The sequence below is a fragment of the Erythrolamprus reginae genome, chromosome 3 (assembly GCF_031021105.1).
Source record: "Erythrolamprus reginae isolate rEryReg1 chromosome 3, rEryReg1.hap1, whole genome shotgun sequence".
Lineage (NCBI taxonomy): Eukaryota > Metazoa > Chordata > Lepidosauria > Squamata > Dipsadidae > Erythrolamprus > Erythrolamprus reginae.
In genome coordinates, this window is record NC_091952.1 from 32,219,634 (window position 1) to 32,239,888 (window position 20,255).

A 20,255-nucleotide genomic window follows, 5' to 3' on the forward strand; every position below is an offset into this window, starting at 1 on the left:
TTTTTCTCCTTCGGTTTTAAAGATAGTGTCTGATGCAGCCCTGCGGGGGGATTGTCCCCGGATTGGCTGGGCCAGCCTTTCAAAGGCCAATCGGCTGGAGGAGAGGATGGAAGGAGTATTATGCTAATCCAGAGAGTGAGAGAGGGTCCCGCCCCTCTTCCCTGCCGTACTAGGGACCGGAGCTTCTAGGAGAAAAGTTGAATGGCAAGGAAAGGTACAAAAGAGCGTTGAACTGGAACCAGCAGCTCGGGCGCCAGCGGAGAGCGCGCTTCCCTTCCTTCCCTTGACAGAGATCTCTCCGCCTGGGTCTCTCCCTCTCTCTTCTCTTGAGAAGATCGCGTCCCACCTTTTCTCCGGGGACAGTTGCCCCTCCAGCCTGGAAAGACCAAGAGCCAACTTAGCCTCAGACCGAACTCCTTCCTGCAGACCTTTGGGGAGACCTGCGCGACCGATTGCGGGGGGGGATCATGAATCTGGCGAAGGGCATCTCCAGAGAAGTTGCCTTGGGCGCGTCGATCTCTTTGCTCTGCGCTGGGACCCTGGTTTGCCTGAGCGAGGCGAAAGGGACGTACTACCGCCACCCTCCGCCTCCCTCTTCTTACGGCAACCGGTACAACCTCTACACCTCGGGATCTAGCCCGCAGCTCACTCCGGAGAAGCCCCTGGCGAGACATAAGTAAGGCACCTTCGGGTTTTTTTTCTTTTGGGCATTCTTCCCGTTGTCTTTTTTTGCAAAAACCCTCGGGGATCGGGTATTAGGTTATACCTTCCCCGTGCATTTTTTGAAGGCACCTTTGGTGTTTCGTACCCATTTCTTCTGGTGGTTGGTCCATTGCATTCGTGGGGTCCATTTCATTTGTCCCAGAGGATTTCCCCAGCCTTACTCCGGGGATCCCCGTGATATTATCCAAGGTGTATGAATTTGGAGAGGGGTTTCCACATGAAAAGGACGGCGGGTGGGAAGAGAAGTCGGTGTTTTATACTCCTTTTACGCGGAGTTTCACCGTGGGACTTCTTCACACACACACACAGCCATCCCCGCTGCCCGCCCCCATATTGTTCCTCCTTGCCTTCTTTCCAAGATCTGCAGAATTCCTATGGATTTTAGCAATCTGGAATTGCTCCGCGAAAGGGCTTGAAAAAAAGGGTTGGTTTCACGGAGAAGCGCGCGTTTCGTTTGATTTTCGGTTGCTCCAAAGGCTATTCAGTAAAATTGGGGGGGGGGGCGCTATTTCTGGACGGATTTAAGACAAGGCAACCCAGAAGATGCAGCACTGCGAGGGAGGGGGGGATTTCTCGCCTGCCCTGCCAAGTTTTGGGCTTGCAGAAATGCAAAGATCCAATCCATAATGAGGGTTTCTTTTCCCTCCTAAACGCTCGGAAAAGATCAGGATGAAGGAGGGAGGGATTTGCGGGTTATCCGTTCCCCGGGCGGCCCTCTCCCACACCCGGGTACCCTCTCTCCAGTTCAGGGGCGAGGAATTTTCCCTCTGAATTCCTCGAGCCGAACGCGCCTCCTCGCTCGCTGGAGAAAGGGCGGAGAGGCGAGGGCGTGCCCCAAGTGGGAGGAACCGCGGGGCCTTTCAGCTGGAGACGAGGATCACCTGCTTTGGCTCCCAGACAAGGGGGGTGGGGGAAATGGGACTTCCAGGCAAGTAGATGGTCGGTGGCCACATAGAAGGTCCACGGCGAGATACTGCTTGGGGATAATGGTAAAGAGAAGGCCGGGTACAGAAGGAACAATATAGAAGAAAGAAGTGGGGAGAAGAGGAGGAGGAGGAGGAGGAGGAGGAGAAAGTTAGAGGAAGGAAGGAGATGGAAGTAGAAGGGATAGAAGGAGAAAGTAGATAGAGAAAAGGGAGGGAGGGACATGACATGATTTATTGATTGATTGATCTTGTATACCGCCCCTCTCCGAGGACTCACAACATATCAAAGCAACATAACAAATACATCTAAAAATCAAATTAATATGGCTAAAAAAGACTTTACAAACTTTGATATAATTTAAAAAACATTCATCACCATTCACTCAACAAAAATACTAAGCACTTGTTGGTCAGGAGGCTAAGATCTAATGATAAGGGGGAAACAGATGGGAAACTTGATTGATGATGCATAAAAGATTAATATATTGGTTTATTGGATAATAATATATAAATGTATGTTAATACTTGACAAGATGTTACGGTATATCAGTATAGTGTGTGTGTGTGTGTGTGTGTGTGTGTGTATGTATATATGTATATAAATAATATATGAGGAATATGGAGAAAAATGTTTTTAAATATGTAAAAAACCCAAGGAATAATACATTGCAAAAAGAGAAAATTCTCAAATTCAGCATCTAGATCAGATTTCTACAAACTTGACAGCTTTAAGACTTGTGGACTTCAAGTTGTCCTGTTCATCTTTATCAGGGTCCTCAAATTTGGCAACCAACTGCACACTGTCCTGTTCATATAGATCGGGATCCCCAAACTTGGCAACTCTAAGACTTGTGGACTTCAACTCCCAGAATTCCCAGAATTCTCCAGCCAGCTGCCACAGTATTAATGCTGTTACACTGCAATTCTGAGAAATTTTATTTATTTAATTTATATGCTGTCCAGAGTTTATTTGGATAATGAGATGAGCAACATCTACATTGTACATTGAATGAATAAATAAATGATGTGCTCAGAATTAAAGTCTGATAGCTTATTGATGAACGATGTGTGTCATTTGCCACCACCTCTGCATCTGTGTTGAATACTGGTCATTGTCTGGATCAATCTCTACAATTTTCTTGGCAAGATTTTAGATGTAATTTGCCATCTTTCTAGGGCTAAGAGACAGTGACTGGCTGCAGGTCACTCATATTTTTTAGCCTGACACCTTAGCCACTGCACCACACTGGCTCAATAAATCCTTATATCTGTTCAGTTGATACCATTGGATATTTATTTAGAATTTAGCTTTCATAGCTATATCATCTTATTTACTAAGAGTCAACTCCTTGAACTCAATGAGACTTATTACTGTTGACTAGAATTTTGCGTAGGCTTGCACTTTTCATTTGTTCCCAGTATCCATTCTTTTTCTCAAATGTGAAGTACAGTATGTCATTATTTACAGTCTTCTCTTTTTTTCAAAAAGTGTAGCAAAAGGTTTGTCCAGATTTCAGTGAAAGGCCAAGGGAGGGGGTAGATGGAAGAAGGGGGAAAATTAAGCCAGGTTTGAAGGGCTTCTGTGAATTGCAAATAGTGGTTCATATCTGGTGCATTTATTCCAGTGGTTAAATTCAGTAGGTTCTGGTGAACCAGTAGTGGAAAATTTGAGTAGTTCAGAGAACCAGAAAACACCACCTCTGACTGGCCCCATAGTGCAGTTGTAATGGGGATTTTGTGGTATCCTCCCCCTGAGTGGAGAGGGAATGGGGATTTTGCTGTATCCTCCCCCTGGAGTGTAGAGGGAATGGGGATTTTGCAGTATCCTCCCCCAGAGTGGAGAGGGAATGGAGATTTTGCAGTATCCTCCCCCTGGATTGGACAGGGAATGGGGATTTTGCTGTATCCTCCCCCTGGAGTGGAGAGGCAGTGGGGATTTTGCTGTATCCTCCCCCTGGAGTGGAGGGGGAATGGGGATTTTGCGGTATCCTCCCCCTGGAGTGGAGGGGGAATGGGGATTTTGCAGTATCCTCTCCCTGGAGTGGAGAGGGAATGGGGATTTTGCGGTATCCTCCCCCTGGAGTGGAGAAGGAATTGGGATTTTGCGGTATCCTCCCCCTGAAGTGGAGATGGAATGCAAATTTTGTGGTATCCTCCCCCTAGAGTGGAGGGGGAATGGGGATTTTGCGGTATCCTCCCCCTGGATTGGAGGGGGAATGGGGATTTTGCGGTATCCTCCCCCTGGAGTGGAGGGGGAATGGGGATTTTGCAGTATCCTCCCCCTGTCACACCCACCAAGCCATGCCCACAGAACTATTAGGAAACATTTTGAATTTCACCCCTGATTTATCCCCTCTGGGTTTTATATACCATCTTTTGAATGACATTGATCCACTTTTTTACAGCCTCCCCTATCTCCCTCTGAAGTGCTACATAGAGATCTTTGAAAGAGGTAGGCGACTGTGCGGGTAATGGGGGTTGAAAGACAAGAGGGCATTGTCCAAAATTGGATGAAGACAACTTTGACGTGTGCATCTCAATAGATGAGCTTAGTTTTCAGTGATCCCATTTTTATGGTCAGTGCACTCCAGCAGAGTCCTTCGGTTGTGCAACATTACAGTGAGAAGAAAAGTTCCAAACACCCCTAAATCTTGATTCAGCAGGTGTTATTTTTCAATTTTAATGTGACAGCATTATTTGTTCTGTATTGTTATAATTCCATTATTATTATGGTCTACTCAACAAAATCCATAATTTTTAGACTGGGGATTTTCCAATGATTTGAATTCCAAGAACTTATATATCATGTGTCTTCTTCTTCTATTTCTTCTTTTTCTTCTCTTCCTCCTTCTTCCTCTTCCTCCTTCTTCCTCCCCAGCGAAGGGCCACTTACTTCCTACTTGTGCGCTCTCTGAGGCCGTAGTGGGTGCACCTGACGGGTGTCTCCATGTGAGATTTGGCTTCTGTGCATGCAAAGCAAGCAAACTCTTATGCGAGGAGGTGCACGAGAGCAAGATTCTGGCCATTTTTACTGATATTTTTGCTTCTGCGCATGCGCAGAAGCAAAAAAATTGGCGAAAATTGATGAACTCTCGCTCGGGAAAACATCCTCACACAAGATTTTGCTTTCTGCGCATGTGCAAAAGCCAAATCTCATGGGGGGGTAAATGGGGGGCACCGGGGATGCGCAGCTATGCACATATCCTGGAATTTCCTACCGGGATGCAGCACCCGAGTGCGCTAACTGCTGCCTGCCACTGCTCCTCCCCTTCCTCTTCCTTCCACTCTCTTCCCCCTTTATTTGTTTGGCATCCAAAGCCAATTAATTTTAAATAACAATCTACCACCAGTATGAAGAATAAATCAAGTGGGACACATTCTTGTGTTCCTGCAGAATAATCACAAACAGGCTTAAGTGGAATTGGGGTCAACAATTCCATCCAGAAATGGCACTCCTGAGAGAGAGAGAGAGAGAGAGAGGCTGTGAAACTTTGATTCTCCTAAGAGGAACACGCAATAAAACTGAAAATTAAAGAATGGTGTGGAGCAAGTAGATAGAGCAGATCCCCCCCCTTTCCAATAATGCCGAGAACTAAGGGTCACCCAATGGCAGGAGATTCAGGACGGACAAAAGAAACAGTGTCACACGACCCCTAATTAATTCATGGAATGTACTGCCAAAGAACATTATTGGACTGTATTCCAACCTGTCTATTGGGCTAGAAAGTTCAAGTCAGGTTGATTTGCTTCCAAATACGAGCTTTCTTAATGAAGAAAGGTTTCATTACACATTAAATTGTGCAAACCATTCTGCCTTCCCATTCTAATAAATCAGCCACAAATGCATCTTCTGTTGGTTCAAAGGCTAGTTTTTACATTGCTGGCCAAGGTCATATATCAAAAATGGGCTCAAGCAAGGCCTATTTGGAGAGAGAGAAGTTCAGGAGTTTTAAGGGATCAAACCAGGGATGGGCCCAGCCCTGGAACAGCAGGAACACCGCTCCGGTTGTGGAAATAGAGCACATAGCATAGCTCCATTACCGCCGGGCATGCACGCACTGTGCATGCGCAATCGACATGATTCCGGTAAAAATTACCGGGTTTTTTGCTTCTGCACAGGTGTGGAATCAAAGAAATCAGCAATTTTTGCCCAAATCTCGCTGCCGGAAGGACAACCGCGCAACGCACAGCAGCAAAATCTTGCTATAGTGCCTAGAGCGGCAGCTGAAGCCAGCAGCAACAGCGCCCTGCTATCCCACACCACAGGCATCTCTCGGTGTGGCGATTGTGCCCCAAATGAGTTGTGGTCTTTGGGAGCGGCAGCGCTGTGCTCTTGAAGGCCATGATTCATTCAGGGTGCCATCGCCGCGCCCAGGAATGCCTGAGGTATGGGAGAGAACATCTTCTCAGCGTGACGAGGGAGAAGCTGACGCACAAGCACTGGAGAAAAATATAAGAAGTTGCCTGAGTCACCTCAAGAAGGGCAGCATAGAAATCTAATAATAAATAAATAAGGCAGGCGGTGGGTGGCAAAGCACATGAGCTGCTCGCGGTGGAGGTGTCGCTCTTGGCAGGGCAAGCGGTGGGTGGGCGAACGGGCAGGGCAGGCGGTGGGCAGGCAAATGGGCAGGGTAGGTGGTGGTTGGGCAGGCAAACAGGCAGAGCAGTGGGCAGGGGTAACTTACCTGATTTTCACTGGTTTTTTGCTTTTTTGCTTCTGCACATTTGTGGAAGCAAAAAAAGCCGGAAATTGCACATCCTCGCACGAGATTCGACTTCTGCACATGCACAGATGCCAAATCAAAACAGCACATCCTGTGCACCGGTGCTCCTGGCCCATTCCAGTGCCACCGAGAATGGTGGCTCATCGTTGGGTCAAACAAAGTCCCAAATGCAAAACAATAAAATAAAGGTAACCCTCGAATTTAAAAAGTTCGTTTAGTGACCATTCAAAATGACGCTGACTGAAAAAAGTGACTTGTGACCATTTTTCACACTTACGGCCATTGTGGCATCCCCATGATCACATGATGTACATTTGGATGCTTGACAACTGACTCACATTTATGATGGTTGCAGTGTCTCAGCATCCCCTTTTGCGACTTCTGATAAGCAAAATCAGTGGGGAAACCTGATTCACTTAACAACCGTATTACTTAATTAAGAGCCGGGGTGGCACTGCAGGCTTCTTCAGCTAACTGCTAACTGTAGTTCAGCAGTTCAAATCTCACCAGCAACTCAGGGTTGACTTTCGAGGTGAGTAAAATGAGGACCCAGATTGTTGGGGGCAATATGCTGATTCTGTAAACCGCTTAGAGAGGGCTGTAAAAGCACTATGGAGCTGTATATAAGTCTAAGTATAAGTATAACTGCAGTGATTCTCTTAACTGTGGCAAGAAAAGTCGTAAAATGGGGGGAAATTCACTTAACAATTTTTTCACTTAACATCAAAAATTTTGGGCTCAGTTATCGTCATAAGTTGAGGACTAGTGTATTATCAGCTTTCTCCATGTTGGATGACCCATTAAGAAGGATGTTAGTGAAACTTGGAACGTCTAAGCAAAACCTTTGGCACTCTTGTCATAAGCCAAGTATCTTCTGAATGTAATGCATGATTCTTACTACTAGTACTACAGTCCCAAAGGTGTTTTTTCAGGAGGCAACTGGACTTTCTTTCTTTTTTTTCACTTACAGCAGAGGTCTTCAAGCTTGGCAATTTTAAGATTTGTGGACTTCAACTTCCAGAATTCTCCAGCCAGCTATGCTTCTGGGAGAATTCTGGGAGGTGAAGTCCACAAGTCTTAAAGTTGCCAAGTTTGAAGACCTCTGCTTTACAGGATAGTGGGGAATGGACCGTCTAAAAAGGTGCAAATATCCAGATGTCTGCAAGGAATATAAATCCTTCCATTTCCCACTCTCCTGTCAGAGGTGAAGGGTCAGAGGTGAATAAACTGACCAAGAAGAGATTCAATCTGGAAATAAGGAGAAACTTTCTGACAGTGAGAGCGATCAACCAGGGGAACAGCTTGCCTGCGGAAGTTGTGAGAGCTCCAACACTTGAGTCTTTCAAGAGGAGATTGGACTGCCATTTGTCTAAAGTGTTGTAGGGACTCAGGCTTGAGCGGGAGGGTTGAACTAGATGATCTACAAAGTCCCTTCCAACTCTAATAATCTAATCCTGTCAAGCTGCTTGGGTGTGAAGTGAAATGTCTTCAAAGGAAAAAACAAATTCCAGTAGCCTCATGAATAAGCACCTTTGGGACAACCATGAGCCAGATGATTGAGAATCTCTACAGACTTTTAGCCATACAGTTTGGATGAACACCCTTTGAATGGTGTAGGAGTAGGAATGGATTTCTAGAGGGGGGGGAATGCAGATTAAGGAATCAGGAGCACAATTCAGGTGACTCTGAGGACACAGATAAACCTCCAAGTGCTTCAATAACCCCTTAAAACAGTGCTGTTCAACCTGGCGATCAGGACCCCTTTGGGGGTCGAACATCCATTTCTCTGAGATCGCCTAAGACCATGGGAAAAGACAAATTTCCCATGGTGTTAGGAACTAAAGCTTCTATTCTGGTGCCTTGGAACATATTTTTACAATCCGACCAATCAGGCATTTATAGTGGGGGTGTCCCTCTGAGCTTCCTGCCAATCAGCTTAAGGCTCTGTTGGGAGAATTGGCACTAGACTTATAGTTGGGGGGGTCAACACGAGGAACTGTATTTAGGGGTTGCAGTATAAGAAAGATTGAGAACCACTCTTAAAGGATGCAAAAGACCAGCTGTCTGGAAGTAGTGATGGGCAAACTGAACCCGCACAATTCAGGTCCGTACCGAATTTTGCAGTGTTCGGTATGCCGAACACAAACCCAAAATTTTTCCAAAGTTTGGGCAAAGTTCAGGGTTGTGTTCGGCGTTCGGAGCTTTGACGTCACCGGCAGGTTGCTAAGGACGCCAAGGTGATCACTTCCTGGATTCCATGGAATTCAGGAAGTGATCACCTTGGTGTCTTTAGCAACCTGCCGGTGATGTCAAGGCTCCGCCCCCGGAATCTCTTTGTGGGAGGGATTCCCCAGCTCCTTAAAAGGGAGGTCTTCACGTAAAAATAAACATTGTTATTTTTACGAAAAAGGACACTGCAGCGGCGCTGCAAGCAAAGGGCGGTCCTTTCACGTAAAAATAAACATTCCATGGAATCCAGGAAGCGATCACCTTGGCACCCTTAGCAACCTTCCGGTGACGTCAAAGCTCTGCCCCCGGAATCTCTTAATGGGAGGGATTCCCCGTTCGGGTTCGAGTTCGGGTTCGGTTTGGGTTCGGCCCAATTTTGCGTAAAATTCGGCTGAACTTGCCAAACCCGAACACCGTTGGGTTCGCCCATCACTATCTGGAAGGTATATAAATCCTTCCATTGCTGTCAGAGCTGAAGAAGCTTCTTGGATCAGAAGCGAAATGCCTTTCAGCACAAAAAGCAAGAAAGGCCAGTTGCCTCCTGAAAAAGCACCTTTGGGATAACTGACTGGGAATCTCTGCAGACTTTTAGCGGTATGACAGTTCACTTCATTAGGGAGGACGGAGTTGCAGGGAGCTGTTTCTTAGCACAGCTCAGAGTGCATGAGGCTGAATGGAAAGCAAAAAAATTAATGAAAGACAAAACAGCACATCCTATGCAGATGCTGGTAAGAGCATCTGGAATATGTGTTTCCTATGCTCTTGAGAGATCCACTGGATAAAAATTGAAGGCTGCATCCTCCTCCTGAGTTATGGGGCCTCTCCAAAAACGGACTAAAGCAGAGAGGGCCACATGTGTGAACATGTGGGATTTTAAGAATATTGCAGGGATGGTGTTGTGGTTAGCTCTGGCGCAGCTCCTGCCCCAAGGACTGTGGATGTGGGGAAGACATCCACATGCTGCAGGCCTGTTTTGCCCCCCCCCCTTGGTGGAATCTGCTGATGAAGGCTCCTCTGACCAAGAAGACATGAGTGACAGGGCGGAAGAGAGTGGGGCAGACAGCTCAGAAGGAGATCAATTATCTAGCTCCTCCTTGGATTCAGAACAAGAGTTAATGATACAGCCACGCATGCGGAGAGCGTGTGGGTTTGGCCATTGTGGAAGATTATCTGATCGTTGTGTTTCGTGACTGCTTTACTGACTTTGACCTTTTGTGTGCTGATTTTTCCCGCTTTGAAACTAAACCAGGGCAAAGTGTGTGTCACTTTGTGAAAAAAGAAGGACTGTGAATTACCTTACAGCTGCAAGCTAAGTATCACAGAACTGATAAGGAACTTGTACAAATTACCAGTTTGTTTAGAGAGAGTGCTCTTTGCTATACCAAAAGAGGGCTTGGTTTAAGTGAATTTTCATTATAAAAGAACATTGTTTTGAATTTTCAAACGTGTGTGTGTCTGAAATTTGTACCTGTGAATTTTTGGGAGGATTCTACCAGAGAGCCCGACAGAACAGATGGTGACACTGCTTTTTACTGGGTTTAAAATCTATTTTCCCTCTGGAAGTCGTTTACCTTGGACTCCACGTTCATTTTATCTTCTTCGAGATAGACTGGGAGGGAACAACTAGTTCTTCATGGTCCAGAAAGCAACAGATTGAATGAAATCAAACCAGGTGAAGTCAGGTGGAGTAAGGAACTTGGCAGATGCCACGGGAAAGATCTGCCGGCATGTTATGGCCTGCTCTTCTCCTGACACAAATAGGGTCAAAACCTCTGATATTTTAAGCATTTGCTTTCATCCAAGGATTCTCAGGCCTGGGCTGAGAGAAGTGGTGGCTGAAGTAAATGAATAGAACAGTTTGTAAGCTTTTCAAATGGGATCAAAGGCAGAGCCTCACAACCCTCTTCTTCAGGATCTGAAGGATTAATAATTATTGTGCATTACGCAAGAGTCTTGTGTTGACATGCATGTATTCCAGCCTATGTATACTGCTCAAACAAATAAAGGCAACACTCAAACAACGCATCCTAGATCTGAATGAATGAAATATATTCTCATTGAATATTTCATTTGCACAACTATTCCATTGGCACAACAGCATGTGAAATTGACTGTCAGTCAGTGTTGCTTCCTAAGTGGACAGTTTGATTTCACAGAAGTTTGATTTACTTGAAGTTATATTTTGTTTTTTTAAGTGTTCCCTTTATTTTTTTTGAGCAGTGTATTTCAATCCAACCTGGTTTGCACTTACATGACATCCACCACATTTCTTGCAAAAAATTGCCTACTTACTTACTTACTTACTTACTTACTTACTTACTTACTTACTTACTTACTTACTTACTTACTTACTTACTTATGAGTTGGATCTCTAAGCTACCCAACTCCTTACGGACTCTGGGTTACGTACAACAATTTAAAAACAGTCAACCATAAAACCCAAGAATATAAAACCATTCATTCTTCTTGGCCAAGTGTTCAGTGATCTCAGGCCTTCTGGCAAAGCCAGGTCTTCACAGCTTTCCCGAAGGCTAGGAGGATGGGGACAGTGCGGACCTCCAGGGACAGTTGGTTACAGAGAGCCAGAGCCACCACAGATAAGGCCCTCCCATGTGGCCCCACCAACCAGCATTGTCTAGTTTATGGGACCTGAAGAAGGCTGACCCTATATCGGTGGACTATAATCAGTCACTGTGAGGTATGTGGCAGAAGATGGTCCCATAATAGTCTGGGTGATAACCAACAACTTTAAATTTTGTTTAATCAGGGTTTTTTTTAGGGCATGCCAAATGCTACTGATGAGTTACACATGGGCTACTTCTTCTAATGTCCAGGAAAACAATATTGTATGGGCTTTTTGTAGCCAAACCTCTATTAGGAGAGTTTAAAAATATTATTTCTTAAACAAAAGCCATTATTTAAAAGAGCTGGTCATTCAACCATTCATCTTTTGACTATCCCCTACATTGTCAGGGAAATTCTCCAGCTTTGGCATATAAGACTTTAGAAATATATTAGAACAACCTCCAAAGGTTTATTATAGCTTTCCCCCAACTTACTACTCTCCAGATAGCCTCCAGCATGATATTTGGAAATTTCATCACAGGTAAAAGACACATGGTTTGAGGGTTTCTTGTCCCTAAAGGCAATAAATGAAAGGAACAGTGGTGGCTGGCTGCAATTGTTCCATATTCTGCACAAGTTTTATTGTAGCATTTGGTTAGCTACTATGAAAAACATGATGAGAAACATGTGGGTTTTTTAAATAGATACAACTAAGATTAACATTTGCAGTTTTCTATGTTATTTGCTGACCTTTTATGAGATTATTTGGCCCTTAGAATTAATATTAACATAAATAGGCATGTTACTGGGGGGGGGAGTAATAATTAATAATAATAATTTATTGGATTTGTATGCCGCCCCTCTCCGCAGACTCGGGGCGGCTAACAACAATAATAAACACAACATGTACAATCTAATAATAAAAAACAACTAAAGACCCCTATTATAAAACCAAACATACACACAAACATACCATGCATAACTTGTAATGGCCTAGGGGGAACAGCTATCTCAACTCCCCCATGCCTGGCAGTATAAATGAGTCTTGAGTAGTTTACAAAAGACAGGGAGGGTGGGGGCAGTTCTAATCTCCAGGGGGAGTTGGTTCCAGAGGGCCGGGGCCACCACAGAGAAGGCTCTTCCCCTGGGGCCCGCCAAACGACATTGTTTAGTCGACAGGACCCGGAGAAGGCCAACTCTGTGGCACCTTATCGGTCGCTGGGATTCGTGCGGTAGCAGGCAGTTCCGGAGGTAATCTGGTCCAATGCCATGGAGGGCTTTAAAGTACAAAGTTTAAGGATAGTGAACACACACAAAATGCATGAAAGTAAGCACAAACCCAATTATCATTCTTGTAGATAGTTCTAAACTTATACTGTAATTGACTCTGGCAATTAGAGTGATAAATTGTGACATTGTGACAATTGTAAAGTAGACAATCATATAAGCAGACCCCATTTAATGACCTTTTTTTGCCATGGCCATTCCACGAATGGTTGTAAAGTGAACACCACAGTTGCAGAGTGAATACTGCAGTCATTAAACAAACTCTTTGTTGGCTATGGGGCAGTGGTGGGTTTCCAAAAAAATTGCTGTTGGGTTTGTGGGTCTGGCCTGGTGCGCATGGCATGACTTGGCAGGCGTAGCATGGAGGGCAAGGCTTGGCAAGGGAAAGATACTGTGTAAGCCGCCCTTAGTCCCATTGGGATTGGGTGGCATAGAAGTGGGAATAAATACATACATACATAGAAATATAGAAGATTGATGGCAGAAAAAGACTCATGGTCCATCTAGTCTGCCCTTATACTATTTCCTGTATTTTATCTTAGGAAGGATATATGTTTATCCCAGGCATGTTTAAATTCAGTTACTGTGGATTTACCAACCACGTCTGCTGGAAGTTTGTTCCAAGGATCTACTACTCTTTCAGTCAAATAATATTTTCTCCAGTTGCTGCTGATCTTTCCCCCAACTAACCTCAGATTGGCCCCCCTTGTTCTTGTGTTCACTTTCCTATTAAAAACACTTCCCTCCTGAACCTTATTTAACCCTTTAACATATTTAAATGTTTCGATCATGTCCCCCCTTTTCCTTCTGTCCTCCAGACTATACAGATTGAGTCAATAGATAGATAGATAGGTAGGCAGGCAGGCAGGCAGGCAGGCAGGCAGTCAGGCAGGCAGATAAATAAATTCTCCATTTCCTCCCCACTCCAAGGAAAGGATAATGCAAAATCCCCATTTCCTGCCGTTCAGATGGGTCTCAGGAGGCAGAGAATAGATGGGGATGGGAACAGTCAGAGGTGGTATTTACTGATTCAGAGAAACCACTATCAGTTCTCCAGAACTGGTCTGAACCTGCTGAAACCCACTTCTGAAACCACAAATCATGATCACGTGACTGAAGGACTCTGCAAGTGAATATAAGCTCAGGCTGGCGATGGAGTGCCCAAACCGTGGTCAAATGACATGGGGGAGGGCTGATGTCATAACTTCAGGACTGAATCATTAGTACCTTTTGGGAGTCCATTGTAACTTTGAGGAATTGATGAGTAGCAGTCATAAATTGAGAACTACCTGTGCTGAACACTGCTGTTTGTTTGTTTGTTTGTTTGTTTGTCTGTCTGTCTGTCTGTCTACTTACTTACTTACTTACTTACTTACTTACTTACTTACTTACTTACTTACTTACTTACTTACTTACTTACTTACTTACTTACTTACTTACTTGTTGTATTTATATGCTGCCCAATTGCTGAAGGACTTAAAATACATTTAAAATGTCTCTTCTTTCTCCTTGATTGAAAGAAGGTGAGTTCTGCAGCATGTTCAATTCAAAGTAATGCAGCTGCTTAAGACCTTTATTTAGAAAGAAACTCACACCAAAAAAAGGAAAGTATCTATTTGAGTACAGGCATGTAGGACACAGGTCCATTCACTCTCTCTCTCTCCCCTGTCTCCCCTCTTCAAAGCTGCTGTTTCAGCTGAAAGTGCTTGGATTAACACACAAAACACACAAAAAGGGCCAGGCTCAATGTCTACAGTGTGAGAATCTGCTATACTTTCTCCTGGGAGAATGTGTAAACACAGAAAGAGATTTCAGTGCTTGGACTGATTGTTTGGATGGATGAATAGAATAACTGACTGATAATCTGGAGGGAATTTTAGGCTCCCAGCATCCAGAGGGTGGAAATTAAGCATCCCAGAGACCTACCACATGGTAGAACTCAAGGGAAGCTGGCTGCATTTGCGAAACATGCTTCACCAGGTCTCTTAAAGGCTGAGCGGCTCCATTTGCATAATGAGTGAAGCTTGGTTAGTTTTAGGTTTACTCTGTTGTTTTGCGGCTTAGCACACTGTGTAAACTCAATCCGTTTTGTTTGTTTATAGGTCAGCGGATTCTGCAAAACCAGAAATGTGATTAATTCAGTAGCCAGACTAAGCGTGTTGTGTTAAGGCGGGCAATCCATCGGGCTGATTCAGGGGAATATTTGATATGCATTATGCATGGATACACTGAAATGGGCAACTGTACATCTCCGACTGCCGATGGGAACTCATCTTACAATTTGGAATGTTTCCCATTCATTCAAAGTTAATCCAGCAAAGGGAACTTTTCAGAATAAAACCTCTGTTTTGCCTGAATAGTGTAGGCCACGCCATGGAAGCCCAAATCAGCCAGCTGAAAACATTTCTTTGCCTGAATAAAATACAAAACAATCTCTCTTCCCCAGGATCCTTCTGGATTGACCATTTCACCTTGACATGTTCAAGAGCAGCAGGTCTGTCTGTCTGTCTGTCTGTCTGACTGACTGACTGACTGACTGACTGACTGATTGACTGATTGACTGATTGACTGACTGCTTACCTGACTGACTTGGGTGCTGCCTGGAATTAACAGAAAACTAAACAAAAATGCCTATTGTTAATCTCATACCACATGTTCTGGTATAAGCTCAACTTATTTATTTGTTTGTTTGTTAAATTTGAGACTTCTTATGCAACTATAGGTGGCTTAACCTTTTGTTTACAACATACTAAAATACTGATCAGAAGGGAAAACCATAAAACACTCAGAATTGAAATAACTGAAATAACAATCAACTTGTCTCCAAGGCTTGGAACAGAGGTCTTGAAACTTGGCAATTTTAAGGCTGGTGGATTTCAATTCCCAGAATTCTCCAGCCAGTTATGCTATGCTATGCTATGCTATGCTATGCTATTTACTTACTTACTTACTTACTTACTTACTTACTTACTTACTTACTTACTTACTTACTTACTTACTTACTTACTTACTTATTTGGACTTATATGCTGCCCCTCTCCGTGGACTCAGGGCAGCTCACAACATTTCAATAAGAGATACAATATAAAACATTTCTAAGCCAATTAATAGAATAATTACTTTAAAAAAAATGTCTAAAAACTAATCACATCCATGCTGTCACATTCAATACACTTACTGGGCAGAGGCGAGGAGTATGGGGGCAGTGCGAATCTCTGGGGGGAGTTAATTCCAGAGGGCCGGGCCCCCCACAGAGAAGGCTCTTCCCCTAGGACCCACCAAACAACATTGTTTGGTTGACGGGACCTGGAGAAGGCCAACTCTCTGGGACCTGACCAGGTGCTGAGATTCGTGCGGCAGAAGGGGGTCCCGCAGGTAATCTGGTCCTATGCCATGTAGGGCTTTATAGGTCATAACCTACACTTTGAATTATCTACCACATATTCTGTATATTTTATATCTTCAGTCAAAGGTTCTTGCTCTTGATCCATCAGTTCGAAGGCTATGCAACTGTTAAGGATCCCTACAGCTTTTCTTAAAGGCAGGCATTCTTTATCAGTTCAAAGATTTCATGGTAACCTACTCTCACTCTCCTACGGTTGAGGAGGCTACTACAGGCCAAGTATTCACACTGAGCTCAAACAGCAAGTCAACCATAGTGAACTGCAAGCAGACCAATGAATTTCTTCCTCTGTGATTTGGTGCCCCTCCTTGACCATTTCCAGAAGCTTTTCAAATAAAGGAGAAAAGGGGCTGCATTAATCTTTTAGGTATACAGTCCTCCCAAGGCTTCTATTGGTTTCTCATGAACAATTCCAGCTATAAATGCTTCCAGCTGTAGGGTGGGCCTTTGCTCAGTCCTCCAAGGAACTGGAATAGTTGCTTTTCAATTTATTTATAAATGATCAGAAGACAGAGTTGAGCAATGAGAAGTCCAAATTTTGAGATAGAATAAATCATTCAGGGTGGGAAAAAGCAAAAGAGATGAGGAGGAAAAGGCAAGTGCAGTTCAATGTAAATGTAAACCAATGGGAGCAAAAAGGAAATGATAAAAAAAATAATCATAAAAAATATCCCATATAGGGTGGAGAGTCAGTTAAAATACAATGGGAGTATGGCAACTCTGAAAATGGGAATGTTATGCTGGCTTTTATTAAGAACTGGACAGAAAGCAGTCAATACTGTAAATAATTTATACAAATCAGTAATGAATCTAGAATCTGGAATAACAACAGTTAGTTAGTTAGTTAGTTAGTTAGTTAGTTAGTTAGTTAGTTAGTTAGTTAGTTAGTTAGCTAGCTAGCTAGCTAGTTTGTTTTTGTTTGTTTGTTTGTTTGTTTGTTTGTTTGACTTCTGTACCACCCAATCCGGCTTACAACAATATAAAACACAATAAAATACAATAATAAAAGAAGTCATACTAAAGACATTAAAATAATAAAAAACAATAAAATCATGTAATAACCCACAGCAATCCAATCAACCAAACATACATACCTATCCAATCAATACAATTGGCTGTGGCAGAAGTTAGTATTCATGGCCCCCAGGCCTGCCTTTCAGAAGACCAGTAGGGTAGAAGCAGTATGAACATTGGGGGGGAGGAGTTGGTTCCATAAAGCCGGGGCAACCACAGAGAAGGCCCTCCACTGCAGCCCCGCCAACCTGCATTGCTTAGTCAACGGCACCTGGAGAAGGCCAACCCTGTGAGATCTTATTGGTCTCTGGGAGGTATGTGGTAGGAGACGGTCCCGGAGATAGTCTGGTAGGGCTATATAGGTAATAACCAACACCTCGAATTGTGACCGGAGACTAATTTGTAGCCAGTGCAGCTCACAGAGCATAGGTGTTAGGTGGGTGAACCAAAGTATACCCATAATGGTTCGCGCGGCAGCTTTCTGGACTATTTGCAGTCTCTGAACACTCTTTAAGGGTAGCCCCATGTAGAAAGGAGTATCTAAAACAACCAGGAGGAACGGAGCAACTCCTTCTGTGTTTTCCACTTAATTTCTTCTCATCTTCAGCCTGTCTCTATGAGAAATTCAAAACAAACAGTAAAAGATCTTGATGGCTGGTTGAATGTAGAAAATAATTATTTTTAAGATATGGTAACAGCCAGTGAAGGGCTCCCTATCACTGGCACTACAGGTGACTGGTGCGGGCATGTCCAGCATGCACTTGCACATATCTGTGCGAGATTCAGCTTCTGCACATGCTCAGGAAGTATAATCTCACACGAGGATGTTCGCACATGTGAGATTTCACCGATTTTCAGCAATTTCTTTGCTTCTGTGCATGTGATTTCTTCTGCTTCCACATTTCTATGCATGCTTGGAATCAAAAAGCGCCAAAAATCAGTGAAATCTCATGCGCAAAAGGTTCCTTGCGTGAAATTTTGTTTCCTGCAAATGCGCAGAAGCTGACTCTCGTGCGGGCGTGCACATGCACATGTTGGGGAGGCAGAGATTCATGCGCACCTCCATTTTTCCAACTAGGACTGCGTACCGGACGTTCCATGGAGCAGCCCACTATTGGTAACAGCCAATAATGTAATACAAACTTAATTCATTCCGTGACCAGGTTCTTAAGTAGAAATGTTTGTAAGTAGAAGCAATTTTTTCCTATAGGAATCAATGTAAAAGTAATAATGTGTGCAAACTCATTAGGAAAGAAATAAAAGCTTGGAATTGGGGTGGGAGGAGGTGGAGGAAGAAGAGGAGGAGGACAGTCGTTGCCCAGAGCGAAGGGAGCATTTCTTTTCTCTAGGCGCTGGCAGATGTTTATTCCCTCTCCAAGTGCCCAGAGAAAGGAAAATGCTTTGTTCACTCTGGACTGCCAAACCCTCCTTAAGTGCCACCGAAAGGCTCCTCTGGCAGCCCAGAAATGCCCAAGATGGCTGGGATTAAAGGGGGAATGGCAGGAAACTGGCCGGGCCTTTGTGCCCCCCTCAAATTTCCTGGGAAATTTTTCCAGGCTCGGGTTTTTAAGTAGAAAATGGTTCTTAAGAAGAGGCATAAAAATCTTGAACACCCAGTTCTTATCTAGAAAAGTTCTTAAGTAGAGGTGTTCTTAAGTAGAGGTACCACTGTAGTTTTAAAGTGGAGTTAAACAAATTCATAGATGCTCCCCCAAAATAAGACATCCTCCGATAATAATTGGGCTTTTGAATGCATGGCAATAAGGCCAAATGCTTATTTCAGGGTTCAAAAAAATATAAGACAGGGTCTTATTTTGGGAGAATAATGGATTTAAGACTATCTATGTGGTGATTGCTCTGTGTGTATTTATAGGATCAGAGGCAATATGATTTGAGGTGGCAACTGATGGGAAACAGTAGGGTTGTTGCAAGTTGTTCTCAATTCCACTCATCTATGCAGTTTGTTAAAAAGAAAAAAACCCAGTGCTTTTAACATGCAATGCCAAAAAAGAACAACGAAAGCTCAAAAGATAACAGAATCAAAATAAACAATATGATAGCAATAACAATAACACTTAGACTTATATACTGCTTCTTAGTGCTTTACAGCCCTCTCTAACCAATTTACAGAGTCAGCATATTGACCCCCAAAATCTGGGTCCTCATTTTACCGACCTCAGAAGGATGGAAGGCTGAGTCAACTTTGAGCCACTCCAAATCAAACTCCTGGTGTGAGCAGTGAGTTAGCCTGCAGTAAGTACTGCATTCTAACCACTACACCATCACGGCGGTAAGATGATATTAAAGTACTGTAGATGGGAAGATAGGTAAGTAAATAAATAATATCCATGAAAAAAATCAGTGATTAACCACAGATGAGGCAGAGGAGAATTAGTCTTCCTTTTCCCCAAAAGAAAGTGTGCTTGAGGAACACAACTTTATAATTTCAAAGTACTGTCTACACATATTATAAATTCCTAGAGTTTTATGTCCAATATAGAAGGTCTTTTCATCATGGTAAAGCAGTCTAATTAGCTATAGTCCATGCACAATAAATCCAGAGTACTCAGTGCAATAATAGGTCCCACATTTTTGAATATAGGTCAACATTGCATTGACATATTTAAATCTTATTTCTTTTGCCAGCACTATAAGTTTATAAATATTAAACCAAAAATGAATAATCTTGGAATAGCCCCAGAACACATGTGTCAATATCTAGTCCATTATTGCACTGAGATTGATTTTTAGTCCTTGCCTAAACATCCTCTGAAGCATCCAAATCACTCAATGTGGGATTTGTTGTTGAATTGCAAAAGTACATCTTAATAGCAACATATAAATTTTTAAACTCCTAACCCATTGATTTTTTTTTTTTTAAAATGGGAGATTCCAATTCTATTTTTCTTGCAATTTACCAATATCTCTCTTTATAAAACTGCTCAGTTTTCTGTTAAAAATAAATTGTAGGCTTGGAATCATCCAAAAACTCTTAGTAGTGATAATAATATTTGAGAGGTTTCATATGCTTCTTATATGTCTGGTCCAAATTATGCAATATTAACTGAATATATTACCGTTCAGCAGATTTCAACAATCTAAACATTCCTGCAACATCCAAAATGTTTCAAAATACTGATTAGCCATATAACTGATATAAACTGTTTAATCTATTTTTGTTCCATGAGTTCAACGTACAAAGAAAACAAAATCAATTACTGTACCAGAAATTTTAAAACTGAAATTGTCTCACACAGTTGGTTTTCATAGAGACAGATAACAGGCTTAAGTTTCAACATCCAAATATGTCATGCAGATTTTAATGCCAGAAAAACAACTGGTATGGGCAAAAACCAGAATTAGTATTTACTCAAATTTCAAGGGA

General features: G+C 43.2%; 1 protein-coding gene across 1 annotated transcript in view; it reads left to right on the plus strand.

Moving 5' to 3' along the window:
• The first annotated feature begins 237 nt into the window (after nt 1-237).
• Nucleotides 238-20,255, plus strand: part of EMILIN3 (elastin microfibril interfacer 3) — a 41,905-nt gene continuing 21,887 nt past the window's right edge. Inside the window, exon 1 of the mRNA XM_070748816.1 lies at nt 238-676. Coding sequence (XP_070604917.1) covers nt 468-676 — 209 coding nt within the window. The 5' untranslated portion in view covers nt 238-467. The remainder of the gene's footprint in view (nt 677-20,255) is intronic.